At 53.6% G+C, this 14,623-nt stretch overlaps 1 protein-coding gene across 1 annotated transcript; it reads right to left on the bottom strand.

The window, feature by feature from the left end:
• Positions 1-2,218: 2,218 nt before the first annotated feature.
• Positions 2,219-4,081, bottom strand: Ccdc166 (coiled-coil domain containing 166). Its single transcript, XM_046448903.1, has 2 exons — positions 3,445-4,081; positions 2,219-3,344 (listed from the first exon to the last, which is right to left on the bottom strand). The coding sequence occupies exons 1-2, from the start codon at positions 3,874-3,876 to the stop codon at positions 2,400-2,402; spliced, it is 1,377 nt and encodes a 458-aa protein (XP_046304859.1). The 5' UTR covers positions 3,877-4,081; the 3' UTR covers positions 2,219-2,399.
• Between the last annotated feature and the right edge of the window lie 10,542 nt (positions 4,082-14,623).

Raw genomic sequence — 14,623 nt, 5'->3', positions numbered from 1 at the left:
GTTTTCAGAAGTCTAGGTTTACTGGGAAACGGATCAGGAAGCCCAGTTCCCAGCACTAGGGGCGTCTTGCCTGGGGGCAGTTCACTTGTTACACTAGTGGGCAGCGAGGACCCATCACCAACTGCAACTGAAGTTCTAGGCTGCTCTCCATGTCATGGTCTAGGGGGGCCACCACCTGCACAGTGTCACATGGAACAGTTAGGGCTCGGCCTCTCACCCTCCCTGACCCTCGCTGGCCACCACCGGTCTTTCTACCCTCTCTGTTATGCCCTCTGTTATGCCCTCTCTGTTATGCCCCCTCTGTTATGCCCCCTCTGTTATGCCCTCTGTTATGCCCTCTCTGTTATGCCCTCTGTTATACTCTCTGTTATGCCCCCTCTGTTATGCCCTGTTATGCCCTCTCTGTTATGCCCTCTGTTATGCCCCCTCTGTTATGCCCTCTGTTATGCCCTCTCTGTTATGCCCCCGTTATGTCCTCTCCATTATGTCCGAGTTGGAGTCCACGTCTTTGCCTTACACTGTGCACCTATGTTTTCCCACATCCTTTCCTGTTCAGCAGCGCATTTCTTTTTCACTGATAACGGTCCATGGTCTGGATGGCCCAGGATTCATCCATTGGGCGACTGGAGGACATCCTGGCGCTGTGACCATTGACAATCAAGAGTGAAGCTGCTGGACATCTCTGCGGTGTCCTGCGGACAGGATTTCCAACACCCAAGGTGCTGGCGCTGGTAGGAAGGTCTAGCGGCGGGCCGGGGGTAGCTCAGCGGTAGAACTTTTACCCAAGCACGGCGCCCGGGTCCCGCACACAGGTGTGCTCCGTGTCGTGCGAGACCCGCGGCTGCCCGCGCCCTACTGGGCGGCCCCGGGATGCAGCAGGTCCCGCTCGGGCCTGGCACACGCTCGCGCCGAGCAGGTCTCACTGAGTCGCCAGGCTGGCCTCGAACGTGCCGCCCGGCCTCCCGGGTCGCTGTTTACAGGCAGACGCGCCTCGGCCTCCCCGGCCGCGGGGACCTCAGCCGCGAGCCGCCGGGCATTCCCCGGCTGGGACGGCAGCGCCCGAGGCGCCGGCGCTCGGGTGAGGATCGGTCTTCGCCGAGCACGCCCCTGCCTCGACGGCGGGGGCCGCGGGGCCTCGGCTTCCTCCCGCTCGCGGGGACAGTGCGGGGGGCGGCCTCAGCCCGCCCTGAACTGCCCGGGAACGGCGAAGGCACCGGCGCGCCCAGGTGCCGCCCACCGGAACGCGCACCGCCCCGACCGGAAGCGCAACGGCCGCTCTAGCCTCCGGCTCTCGCTGACCGGGTCCTCCAGGGAGCCGCTGCAGCCCAGGTCGCGGCTCCGTTCCGCCCCGGATATAGGATCGCAAATTCGAACCTCAGGCAAGGGACATTTTAGTAACTGGCCTTGCACATTGCGATATGACCGCAAGATGCCTGGGGAAAAGGCATAGCTAGGGCAGGACACCGTTGGGGCCAAACGGCAAAACCTGAGTGTGAGCTATGGCTTAGGTGATTGTGTTTTCTCCATGGTGAATCTCCTGCTTTTCCTTTTTTTGGAGGGCAGGGTGAGGGTGTGGTGCCGGGAACTCAACCCGGAGTTGCTCAACCACTGAACTACATCCCCAGACCTTTTTATTCTTATATTGAGGCAGGAGCTCCCTAACTTGCCCAGGCTGGCCTCCAACTTGAGGTCCTGCTGCCTCGGCCTCCCGGTCGCTGTTTGCAGGCATATGCGCCAACACGCCAGGCGAATTTCCTGCTTTTGATCATTGCTCTGCAGTAACGTAGGAGAGTGTCCTTGGGTCCAGAAAACACACTCGTATTTAGGGGTCAAGGAGCACGATGTCCCCAACCTAATCCCAGATGGCTCAGAAAGAACCGCGCGCAGAGAGAGAAACCCCGCGAAATGCCTGCGGCTGTGTCTGAATGCGTGGCATGTGGGAGTTCCTGGTAGTATTGCAATTTTTTCTAAATTGGAAATTTTATCGGAAAAAAAAAAAAAAAAACAACGAAAAACTCTCAATAGGTTAGTCGCCAAACCCCGGGAGGACGAGAAGGAAGCCCTTTCTCTTTCCCAGGCTCTCCCACTACAGTCAGGTCACCACTACTCAGCTTCCCCTGAGCACCTGGTCATTGATGTCCTCTACCCTTGAGGGTTATGGCGGAGGTCCGCTGTCAGTGGAGGGACACTGATTTCCCATGGACTCACAGTGGGGAGAAGGCATCAAGCTCCCTTGTAGCTTGGAAATCAGAGACACTCATGAGGGGCTCCTGTGGCCGCTGGAAACGCTAGAGCAGTGGACCAGGCAGATGCGGGGGTGTGGTCACACGTTTATTAATACCTGCACGCAGCAAGTGCGCGTCCTCCCTGTGGCCTCCATGTCCTTCCCCGAGGTGGGTTCAGTCTCGCCCGGCGCCTGCGGATGCCGCGTCGGCATCCGCATTCTCCGACTGTGAGGTGGGAGGAGGGGGGTCCCGGAACCGACTGGAGGGAAGCTTGCGGTTGAACTTTGCTGAGGTTAGAGTGTCCTGTGAGGCCGCAGGCAAGGAGGAGTGCGTAGAGATCCGAGACCCCTCATGTGACCTCGCCAGCGACAAGGTCCTGGAGCTCGCTGACGACAGGGTCAGAGATGCGACCCGGGAACTGGGACGCGACGGGACCAAGGACGAGACCCGGGAGCCCGGGCGCGACGGGGTCAAGGACGGAACCCGGGAGTCCCGGCGCGTCACTGTTAGGGAAAAGGCCCCTAACCCTGCCTTCGAAGTGGCCAGCGAAGGGACCAACGATGATACGCGAGAAAGCGCACAGGACATGGACGGGGGCTGGGAGGCTACGCGTGACGAGTCCACCGATGTGGCTGGGGAGGCTCCGCGCGACCGGCCCCTCGCGGTGACGGCGTTTGATTCTGGGCGCGAGGTGGTTTGGGAAGAGACCGGCGGCTGCCAGAGCGGCGGGCCGTCGGGGCCCCTGCGCAGCCAGCCGTGCACGCGCGCCAGGTCCCGCGTATCCTCGTGCTCACGACGCAGCTGCTCACGCTGCTGAAGCAGCTGGTGCCGCATATTGTGCAGCAGCTGGGCCCTGCCGAGAAGCCGCAACAGCTCCTGCCTCAGGCGCCCATTGTCCGCTTTGATGGCCTGCGTATGTGTGATGAGCGCGCGCGTCGCCTCCCGCTCCGCGCGCCGGCCCAGAGACTGCACACGCTGGCGAGCCTCACGCTCGCAGGCTGCCTTTTCCTCCAGAAAGCGCCGCTTCACGCGGTGGAGCAGCTGCGTGTGCTCCACGCGCATGTGCAGCAGCTCGCGCTCCAGCGTCCGGATCCTTGCCAGCTGCTCCAGCTGCAGCTCCTGTGGCAGGGGCGCAGGTCAGCGCAGGAGCTCGACGCGCGCCCACCCAGACCAGCAGCCCCCGCCCCCACCGCCGGTCCGCTACCGCACGCGTACTGGCCTTGTAAGGCTGCAGCTCCTGCACCTGCTGCGCCATCTGCGCTGCACGCGCCTGCATCTCCAGCAGCTGCGCACGCACCCCATCCTCGCGCCCCTGGTACAGCGACGCTAGTTCTGACCGCTCCCAATGGATCTGCCCCAGATCCACGCGGTTCTGCTCGTCTAGCCGCAGGACGGCGTTGGCACAGCGCTGCGCGCGTGTGTTTACAAAACTGGCGTAAAACCGATTCTCTTCGCGCAAGCGCCCTGCCTCGTGGTCCAGGAAGATGTTTTCCTGGAGCACCTGGTCCACGCGCCCCTCGCAGGCGTCCAGCTGCTCCGAGAGCAACGTGTACTCGCGCTGTAGGTACTGCGCGCGTTCCGACCCCTGCGGCTCTGCACCTTCACCCAGCCGGCGCCCTAAGCTCGTCACGCGCTTCTTCTTGGGCGCCATGGGTTAGGACCTGGGGCACAGGGGCTCAGGAGGGCAGTGCTCGCTTCCACAGTTCAGTTTCTTCCTTTCCCCAACCCGGAAAAATCTAGGCCTCAGGTCCATGGATAGAATGCCTCCTAAGGTCACGAAGTCTGGGGAGGCAGAATCGGAGTCGGAGCAGCAGTGCCAACCTGTACTCGTGGGTTCCCTCTGGTCCTTGGTTGTTCGTGTCGGGTGTGTCCAACATTGGTACCGTTGATATTCAGCCAGCAATCTCTATGGAGACAGAATTTAGCCGCCCTCCCCCATCCCGCCTCGTTGCTAGGGCAACACCTGGACTCTGCCGTTCCCGGGCTCTCTCCTGTGTAGAGGCGACAGCTGCGCCCAGCCGTGGAGGAGAGGTAGAGGTAGATAGAGACAGGCAGGGTTCAGTTCAGGCCCTGGGACTTTTTTTTCCCCCAAAACCAACTGACCTGAGCAGCAGCCCCCACCCTCCACTGCCAGGCATTCACTGCCCTTCAACTCTGCATACCGCGGGCTCTGATTCCGGGTTCCCTCCCTCCAGCCTCAGCAGGCTCTTCCTCGGCTAGGCCTCTCTGCTGTCCAGAAAGGGCTCTGCACACCGCTTCTCCTTTCAGGGAACCCTTGTCTCTGAGGCCACCAGGGGCGGGGCTACTGGGAGGTGTGAAGTCCCTTCAGATGCTGTCCCCTGTAGCCAGTGGGCCATCTGCTTCTCTCTTGGATTCCTAAAGCCACCGGCAGGGCACCTGCCCAATTCATCCACTTCCCTTCCTGGAGGGGATAAGGGATACACGGGGGTCAGGTATCCACTGACTCTGGAAAGACCTCGTAACTAGAACACGAGAGGGGCCTTCTGTGCCTGGAGGAGCCCTGGGCAGTTGCAAGGACCCAGCTTCCCATCCAGTTAGAAGCCTGGCAGGAGCGTGCTGGACAGCCTTTGGCAAGTCCTATGTCCACACTTGTGTCCTGTCATCATACAGTGGAATGTCTGCCCAGGTTTGTCCACATTGTCTGGGGATGGGCGGATTTGAAGATCCTCAAAATTCAGCTTTACGAGCATCAGGGTCTAGTGAAGTCACACTTGAGTGAATGTTTGTGTTGATGGCTCAAGTTGGTTTTAAAAGCTTGATAATTCACGTCACTGGGCTTGCTCAAGTTAGCCACGTCGCTGGAAAGATGTGGCAGGGAACCACTCTGAATGACCACGCCTTCCAGTCCTGAAGCACAGGGCTCTGACCAACCACTACATTTTATGACTTGGGCGTTGTCCCAGGTCCATAGCAAGGCGAGGCTCCAGGAGTAGGACACCCACCCCCGGGGGTGAGCCACACTCACCTGTTCCTTTGTAATCCTACCCTTTGCCCTTTTGGGGATAGAATGTTCCATGGAACCTCCTCTTGTGTGTTCCCCATATAAGAATAAAGAATTCCTGTGGCTCTCTCTCTTTCCAAGGAGCCTGAAGTTCGCAGAGCCGTCTACAGAATATTGAAAGAAGTATTTCTGTGTGGTTTCATGCTTTCTTTGTCGTTTTCTTGAGTTATTGGAATAGTCAGATTTGTGAACCCAGCATTGGGTCGCCAGCGGGGACAGATGGCGATAGCCTCTTAAAATCATGAGACAATTGAAGCATTTTTCTCCTTGTTAAGAAATGTATGACACAAACTGCAAGAAAATGCAGGTTTGGTGTTGTTTTTCAGTGCGGGGGACTGAATCCAGGGCCTGGCACATGCTAGGCAAGTGCTTTACCGCTGAGCTGCAGCCCAGCCTCCAGAATCTGTCTGTTGTTCTGGGGATTGAACCCAGAGGCACTTTTCCTCTAAGGTACATTCCCAGCTTTTTTTTTTTTTTTTTGAGGGCCTTGCTAGTTGTTGAGGCTGGCCTCAAAGTTGGGATCCTCTTGCCTCAGCCTCAAGATTTTAAAGCAACATTGACTCATAAACTCCTAGCAGCACCTGAAATTGACCTTAATATGGGTTCTTTCTTTCTTTTTTTTTAATATTTATTTCTTAGTTTTCGGCGGACACAACATCTTTGTTTGTATGTGGTGCTGAGGATCGAACCCGGGCCACACGCATGCCAGGCGAGCGCGCTACCACTTGAGCCATATCCCCAGCCCTGGGTTCTTATTTTATTTATTTTATTATCATCATTAATTTTGCAGTACTGAGGATTGAAGCCAGGGTGCTTTACCACTGAGCTTCATCCCCAGCCCTTTTTATTTTTTGAGACAGGGTGTAGCTGAATTGCTGAGGGTCTCCCTAAGTCGCTGAGGCTGGTTTCCAACTTGCAATCCTCTTGCCTCAGGCTCCTGATTCCTTAGGACTACAGGTGGGCTTTGAATGCAAAAGGAGAGCCTGGTTACTAGGGAACGTGGGGGGAGATCTGGAAGGACACCGGAGGAGCTGGCCTGGCCGTGCCGCGGGCTTCTTTGTCCGTCCCGGGTCCTGGGTCCTCACTTAAGACCAGGGTTCTCTCTGGCGCTCTCCACCTCGCTGGCTTGGGACTCCACAGATGGGAAAACTGGCTACAGGAGGCGAGGCCGCCTGCCCGCGCTGGTGCCGCCATCTGCAGCCTAGGGTCCCTCCTGTGTGTCCCACGCGTGCATACGTCTGCGGGGCAGGGGACCTAGGCCTTCTAATTAGGTTGCCAGGAGCAGGATGGGTTCCTTAAAATTTCAATCACCGGGTTTCGAGGTGATCTGTCCTGATAGAGCTCAGGCGCCTCCTCTCGGGAGATGTCTGGCGAGCATGTTCTCTGTCCAGTGGCCTCCGTTTTTCCCTTCTCAATTCTGCAACCTCCACAAAAACAAGTGGTGCGAGAAGCCCCTGCCCGACCCGGCCCGCAGCCTTGACGCTAAAGAGACCCGGCGCCCTTCCGGACCCCCAGCTCTGTCTGCCCACCTCCTGGCCAGGCCCAGCGCCCCAACCCACGCATTCCCTCTCGGCCTCTGCCCCATCCTCTCCTGTGTCTTAGCTTCCACGCCTCCGGATGTCCAGGCTGCTAACTGCCGACTGCCGGGCTTCGCTTCTGACTCGCGGTGTCCACATGCAGGAGGTGGCCTTGCGCTTGGCCTGCCACGCCGCTGGCCTCCAGGCCTGTGCGGTTTCTCCTGGAGAAATGGAGGGTATGTGGCCTGGAGGCGGGCTGCGGTGCCTCCCAGGAGCCCGGAGGCCTCTGTCAGCCTGGGAGGCCACTGTGAGCAACGGAACTCATGGTCGAAGCTCCCAGACTCAAAGCAGGGTTAATTGTGGCATTTCCTCTATCCTTGAGGTCCTTCCACCTTCCCTCTGTGGACGGGGTGCTGGTCTTTGTCCCCTGCTCCTGGGCCCTAAGCTGCGCCTCTCTCAGACTCAGGCCAGGGACAGTCTGGGACTCCCTGGGCCCAAGGCAGGGCTGGAAGTACCCGGGAGGAGGCCCTGCTGCTCACAGGGCCACAGGAACCGGTCCCCCAAGCCCTCCCTCTGCTGGCACCTGACTCTGAGGCCGGATCACTTTGGGTCTGCTCCCAGAATACTGCTCAGGAAGCCCCAGCTCTGCCAGAGGCCGCCCTCCCTCCCTGACCCTCTGTCCGATCTTCCTGAAAGTGCTTCCCTACTGCTTTAGCTTTTTGTCACTGTGACCAAAATACCCGAGAGATCGTCTTAGAAGAGGCAAAGTTTATTTTGGCTCATGGGTTTGGAGGTCCAGTTCATGGTCAGAGGACTCCACTGCTCTGGGCCCAAAGGGAGGCCAAACATCATGGTGAAGGACATGGCAAAGGAAGGCAGCTCAGGACATGGCCATCAGGAGGCAGAGAGCGCTCCACTCTCGAGGACAAAGCCCCCAGGGCACCCCAGTGGCCTGCCTGCTGCAGTCAAGCCCCACCTGCCTGCAGTCACCAGCCAGTCAGTCCACTTCAGGGGATCCCAACTCTCACAATCCAACCATTCCACCTCTTAAAAGGCTTGTACTGTCTCACGGTGAGCGTGGGGGTGACCTCTCAGTTAAGCCACCACAGCCTCTCATCCCCTAAGACTCGAAGTGAGCATATCACTCCCGGAGCAGCCAGCGGGGTTGGCGCCTGCCTCTCAGGTCGGAGTGCTCCCTGTAGTCTATCTCCCATTTCATAAATGCAGAAACCGAGGCATGGAGTGACCTGACAAGGCCCCTAGAAGCACTGGGGCTTGCCTTGGGCCTTTTGACCCTTCCTGCTTTTCCCACACTCTTGGGGGAGAGTACTCTCCTGTGCTCTGGGCCAAGGGTCAAGGACAGCTGAGGCCAGCACAAGCTAATGCCGACAGCCCTTCCACTTGCCAAGGACAACGCCATCTGCAGGGTGGGAAGAGCGTTCAGGTGGTGCCTGGTCCCTTATCAGAAGCATGAATCTGATGGTGACTAATGGCAAAGGGTAAGAGGGCAGGAGCGTCAGTGGAGTCCAGCGGAGCCTGTCTGCCCGCATCTCCAGCAAGGTCAAGCCCGGGGGCACAGCACCTGGCGGTCTTCTGTGCCCTGAGCCCCAGCCTCCTTCCCTCTGTCCCTGCCAGCCTGTGTACCCATCTGAGGGGAGACACGGCCCTCCTTTCCCTGACCAGGTACCTTGGGATCTGTACAGAACCCACAGTGAGCTTCAGGTGGAAGGTGCAGGCCCAGGCCATGGCTGCCCTAGAGAAGCACTCTGCCCTCTCCTGTCCAGAGAGAGTAGTCCAGAGAAGGCCATGACCAGGCTGCCACCTGCTTCCCAGACACAAAAACTGGCCTGAGCCCGGGGAACCCCTAGTGAGTTCATGGAGCATATGAGGGCCGGGGTCTCCTGTGCCGGGGGCCTGCTGTGGGCCTTCAGGCCTGGCTCTTAGTTATCAGAGCCAGGCATCTGGGGCATGGGGAGTGTCTAGGTCAGCTGCCTGGGGGTCTCACAGGTGCTCACCACCTCTTTTGTGAGGGTTGAGTGACAAACAAGAGAATTTCCAGGGTTCAGAGCATGGCACGGGCCTGAGGTTGATGCCACCCTAAATTCCACAGGCGGCTGGAGAGACACCCACCCCAAGGGGCAGTCATGATGGTGCCCGTTCTCATTTCTAGGTCAAGCTGAGTGACAGAAGAACCCAGGGTGGCCAGTACCTGGGGCACCTGAGAGTGAAACTCACCCTGGGAGCAGCAGAGAGGCTATGGCCCCTTTGGAACTTGGTACCACAGGTGCCCAGCAGTCCACCCCACTGGCATAAGGAGGCTGTGCATCAGATGAGCTAGGCCAGGGGCGGGGCGGGGCACTACTCGACTGTCCCTTGGGGTCAGGAAGGGAGACAGCCCACACAGTGGGGCTGGGGCTGGGCTGCACACTGCAGGGTGGGGCCAGTGCCGGTGGCTGATGGCCGGCCGGGGAGGTGGGGGCCCTGTGAGTATGGAATTCTGGGTCGCAGGGAGGTGGCAATAGAGATGGCCGTGGGCCCCTGCTATACTGTTCCCCCTGGGAATTTGACCCCTAGCCCCAGTGCCCACTGACTCAGGGTCTCTGCCTGGGCTTTCCCAAACCACCATGACTTCTCTGCACATGGCTAAAAATCAAACACAAAGTACAGGTAGACGCTGCGCCCACAGTAAAGCTGAAGGCTAGAGCTACCCGTGATCGTGAGTAACGGGGGATGGGAAGGAAAATCCTCGTCCTGAAGTTCTGTCTGCAAGGATACTTGGATGGGGGAAAGTGGGACTTGGTGGAAATAGTCCCCAAGAGAGAACCCATAACAAAGTGAGACAATAGCTGTGAACAGCAGACCTGCAGCCCAGGGTGAGATGGGAAGACGCACACACTCGCAAAACAGCCAACACGGGCGGAGAAGTCGCAGTCGCGCCTGGCCTACCATCTCAGGAGCTCACAGGAGCATCACCGGCTCCAGCCCGGCTGAGCAACTTGACAAGACCCTCAGCAACTCATCGAGGCCCCGTCTCAATGTAGAAAATAAATGAATAAGCTGGGTGCCGGGGCACATGCCCATAATCCCAGCGATTCAGGAGGCTGAGGCAGGAGGATCACAAATTCAAAGCCAGCCTCAGCGATTTAGACAGGCACTGAGCAACTAAATGAGACCCTGAATAAAAAGAAAATAAATAAGTAGAATTTAAAAGGGCTGGGGATGCAGCTCAGTGGTTAAATACCCCCGGTTCAATTCTATTACCATAAACAAACAAACAAACAAACAAACAAGCAAACAAGCAGGCTAGGGATGTAGCTCAGATGTAAAGTGTCCCCAGGTTTGATACCCAGCACCAAAGTAAGTAAATAAAATTTCAGTAAAGTGAAAAACAGAAAAAAAGCTGGAAATGACTTAATTTTGCCTTGTAAACCCTTTTTGACTCTTAAGTCCACTGAGGTCCACCCTGAAGAATCGCTTTTTGCTGAGAACTCACTGAGGTTGGTGTGACCCTGCTTACTGAGCGCTTTGTCTGCAGAGCTGCATGGCAAGGGCAGGCCCTCCTCCACATAGGAGGAGTGAATGCCGGGCTGGGGATGTCCGTTGCCCAGGCTGGCCTCAGACTCCTCCTTCAGCGGCCACGCCAGGCTTCCAACTGCTCTTGGTCACATTTACTAAGGCTTCTGAGTCCCCTGCAGCTGGGGCCACTGGCCATCCCAGCCCGGTCCCACAGTCCTCCCTCCTTTCCCCTCTGTGCCCTGGATGCTCCTCTCCGTAAAGCTACATTCATGTTGATATTGGTCATGTTTGGCGTCCCGCCCGCTTGTCCATCTCAGAGGTCAGGCTGGCCGTGAGAAGCCGCCCTTTTCCTGGTTAGGGTTGGGCCCCCTTTCAGCTGCATTGGACTTATTCAAAGACCCAGCTCTTGGTTTTGTTGGTTTTCTTTTTTCCTTGTTGACTTTTGGTTTCATATTTCCACTCTGATCTTTATATTTTCTCCTTTTTACTTCCTTGGGGTTTGATTTTTTTCTTGTAGCTTCCTGTGGTAGAAACATAAACCTCTTATCTGTGCTTCTATAAGCATTTAGAGCTTCACACTTCCCTCTGCCCGTTGGGCATTCTACAAATCCTCACTGACAGGTCTCCATGACCTTACAGTTCAGAGTAGTTCCTGTTGTTAGGGGAGGGGTACTGCAGATAGAGCCCAGGTGCTTTACCACTGAGCCACATCCCAGCCCTTTCATTACGTTTTGAGACGGGGTCTCACTAAGCTGCTTAGGACCTCACTCAATCTTCTGCCTCAGCCTCTAATTTTCTTTTGAACCATTATTTTTTAGAAGTCTGTGGCTTAAGCCCTACATCCTCAGCAGTTTTCTAAATGTCTTTCTGCTGTTTATTTGTGTATTTGCTTTTGCAGTGTTGGGGTGGAAAGCAGGGCCTCACACATGCTAGGCAAGTGCACTACCACTGAGCTACATCCCCCACCCCCGTTATTAATTTCAAATCCAATTCTGTGGGATGATCTCAATTATTTTAGATTTACTGAGTTTTGTTTTACAACACAAATGTAAATAAAATATGGTTTATCTGGCGAATGTTTCATCCACAGGTAAAAAGAATGTGTATATCTGCTGTTTATTTATTTTCTTTCTTTCTTTCTTTTTTGGGGGGTGTCCCGAGGATTGAACCTAGGGGCACTTACCCACTGTGCCACATCCCCAGTCCTTTTAAAAAAATTTTAAGATGTTGATGAACCTTTATTTTATTTATTTATACACAGTGCTGAGAATTGAACCCAGTGCCTCACACATGCTAGGCTAGTGCTCTACCACTGAGCCCCAACCTCTGCTCCCCCTTTTTTGTATTTTATTTAGAGACAGGGTCTTGATGAATAGCTTAGGGCCTCACTAAATCGCTGAGGCTGGCTTTGAACTTGTGATCCTCCTGCCTCAGCCTCCTGAGCCACTGGGATTACAGGTGTGCACCACTTATCTGCTGTTTCTGAGAGCCTGTGAATGTCAGGTCAAGTTGGGTTGTGGGAGGCCACTCTGAATGATTCACATTCTCCATCCTGGAGTGGAGAGGCTCTGACTGGTCACTACATCTTGTAGTGACCTGGACATTGCCCTGGTCCAGGAAGTTTGAGGACGTGTCTTCAGACATAGGCATGTAACCCCATGGGTTGAGGTACGCTCACCTGTTCCTTTGTAATCCTAACCCTTTGGGCGTGGCCTTCCTAGATGTTAGTCGACCTGCTGACAGCAGACATCAGGAAGCTGGAATCAACCCCCTGACACCTGACCCCTTGCCTCATTTGAATAATAAAAGGGTCAGCATGTGCTGGCTCTCTTTTTCCATGGACCCCTCAGGTCAGAGGAGCCGTCACAGGACCCAAAGAAAAAGGTCTCTCTGTCTCGTGTGTGGTTATTTCGTGCAGCCCAGTTCCCCTGGAGTGACCCTGAGTGTTTTAGTCGTGAAGAACATGACATGGGGTGATAGTGTCGCTCAGGATTATGACATCCTCACTTTCTGCTTCCCTGTTTGATGTTATTAAAAGAGGGAGGTTAAGTCTCCAAGTGTAGCTGTGGGTCTGACCATTTCCCTTTCCCGGGACATCAGTTGGCTTTAGGGATCTGGAGGCGTTGTTGGCAGGTGCATCCCCTCAGGATGGTCGGCCCTGCTGTGGGTGGTGCTTTTCATATGACCTCTTCTTGTCCCTGGACTCCTCCAGGCCTGGAGTCCACTCGGCTACTGTCATATCATCAGTGCGTGCGTGACATATCTTTCTCATCCTTCTAACTTCATGTCTTTATGGTTTAAGTGCATTTCTTGTATAATTATATAGGTACAGCTTATAATTGAATCATGTGTCTGTGTCATGATTCATCATATATAATTTGTATAAAGTATATTCTTTGATTTTGATTTTTGAAAATAAGGTCATGATCTCTGCCTTCTAACTGGAGTATTTTTTTTTTTAAAGGCTGGCCTTGAACTTGTGCTCCCGTTCTCCCTCAGGCTTTGGGGTCGCTGGGATTGCGGGTATGCACCACCAAGCCTCACGATTTTTTAAAAAAAATATTTATTTATTTATTAGTTTTCGGCGGACACAACATCTTTGTTTGTATGTGGTGCTGAGGATCGAACCCAGGCCGCACGCATGCCAGGCGAGCGCGCTACCGCTTGAGCCACATCCCCAGCCCCTGACTGGAGTATTTAGACCATTTATATGTATGATGATTGACACGGTTAGGGCTAAGTCCAGCATTTTGCTATGTTTTCTGTTGGTTCCTCCATTCCTTGTTCCTTTTCCTTATTTTTCTGCCTTCTTTTTGATCAAGTGAGTACTTTTTAATTTTCTAGACTATGGTCTTGGTAACTATATCTCTTTATGTATATTTGTTTTATTTAAGATAAAGATCTCATCTTTAACCTAGTCTATCTTCAAATAATATCATAATACTTCACATATAATTTAAGAGCCATACTATATATAATAGTGTATTATTTTATAATAATAAAAATGTGGGGTTCCTTGGCTGGGGCTACAGCTCAGTGGTAGAGCCTTGCCTTGCACAGGTTTGATCCTCAGCACCACATAAAAATAAATAAGTAAAGATATTGTATCCATTTACAACTAAAATAATATTTCAAAAAATGTATAGTTCCATTTCTCCCTTTGTATTTTGTGCTACTGGAATCATACATTTTAATTCTACAAGTTATGGCTTTCACAATATATTATTATTTCTTTTTTAAAAATATTTTTAGGCTGGGGATGTGGCTCAAGTGATAGCACACTCACCTGGCTTGCATGGGGCACTGGGTTCGATCCTCAGCACCACATAAAAATAAAAATAATGTGTCCACCTAAAACTAAAAAAAAATAAATATTTAAAAAAATATTTTTAGTTGCAACATATAATTGAATTATGTATCTGTGTGCATAATTCATGCAATATATAATTTGTATAAAGTATATTCTTGGATTTTAATTTTTGAAAATAAGTTCATGATCTCTGCCTTTGGCTATATTTCTTTATGTGCATTTGTTTTATTTAAGATAAAAATATTTATTTTTTGTGTGGTGTCTCACACATGCGAGGCAAGTGCTCTACCCCTGAGCTACAACCCCGGCCCCTGTTGCTATTATTTTTACTCTACCACTGAGCTACACCCAGTCCTTCTTTTTTAAAATTTTGAGACAGGGTCTGGCTAAGTTGCTCAGGCTTGCCACCCTCCTGCCTCAGCCTCAGAGACACCATGTCTGACTTATGTTCAAATTTTCCAGAAACTGCCTAATTGCTTCCCAAAGCAGTTGCAGCCTCTGTACTCCTGTGAGCAGGGTGGGAGCACCCTGTCCCTGCCCACCCTCTGCAATGCTTCAGGAGGTCAGTCCTGCAGCTACCACTCCAGCAGGCACATGTGGAATCTCTCACAGCTCACAGACATGACTGCACCTGACCACCAGTGGCCATGCATGCCCTGGCTTGCCTCCTGCCACGCTGGTTGCTCCTTACTAGTTTCCAGCACATCCCAGTAAGAGTTTGTGATAGGTCTACAATGAACCAAGGGAGAAATGTAGAGGAAGTTAAAAACTCTTACAGTTGGAGCACAGGGTGACTTTTACCACTGTTCAATCTAGTTTAAAAAAAAAAATACTTTTGTATGTCTGTGTTTTTAAATTTTTTTCCTGGCAACTTATTTTTGCTATATTTTATTGAATTATTTCTCTGCAACAGACTTCAAGTTTCTTTCTTCCTTTCTTTTGGGTCCCAGGTATGGAACCCAGGGACACGTAACCACTGGGCCATCCCCAGCCCTTTTTAGTTGCTTAAACTGACTTTTTTTTTTTTTGAGGA

Source organism: Marmota monax, unplaced genomic scaffold, assembly GCF_021218885.2.
Source record: "Marmota monax isolate L192 unplaced genomic scaffold, Marmota_monax_Labrador192_F-V1.1 WCK01_AAM20220418_F8-fsc00073, whole genome shotgun sequence".
Lineage (NCBI taxonomy): Eukaryota > Metazoa > Chordata > Mammalia > Rodentia > Sciuridae > Marmota > Marmota monax.
The sequence above is the reverse complement of the archived record's forward strand: the minus strand, read 5'-3'. Positions and strand labels throughout refer to the sequence as shown.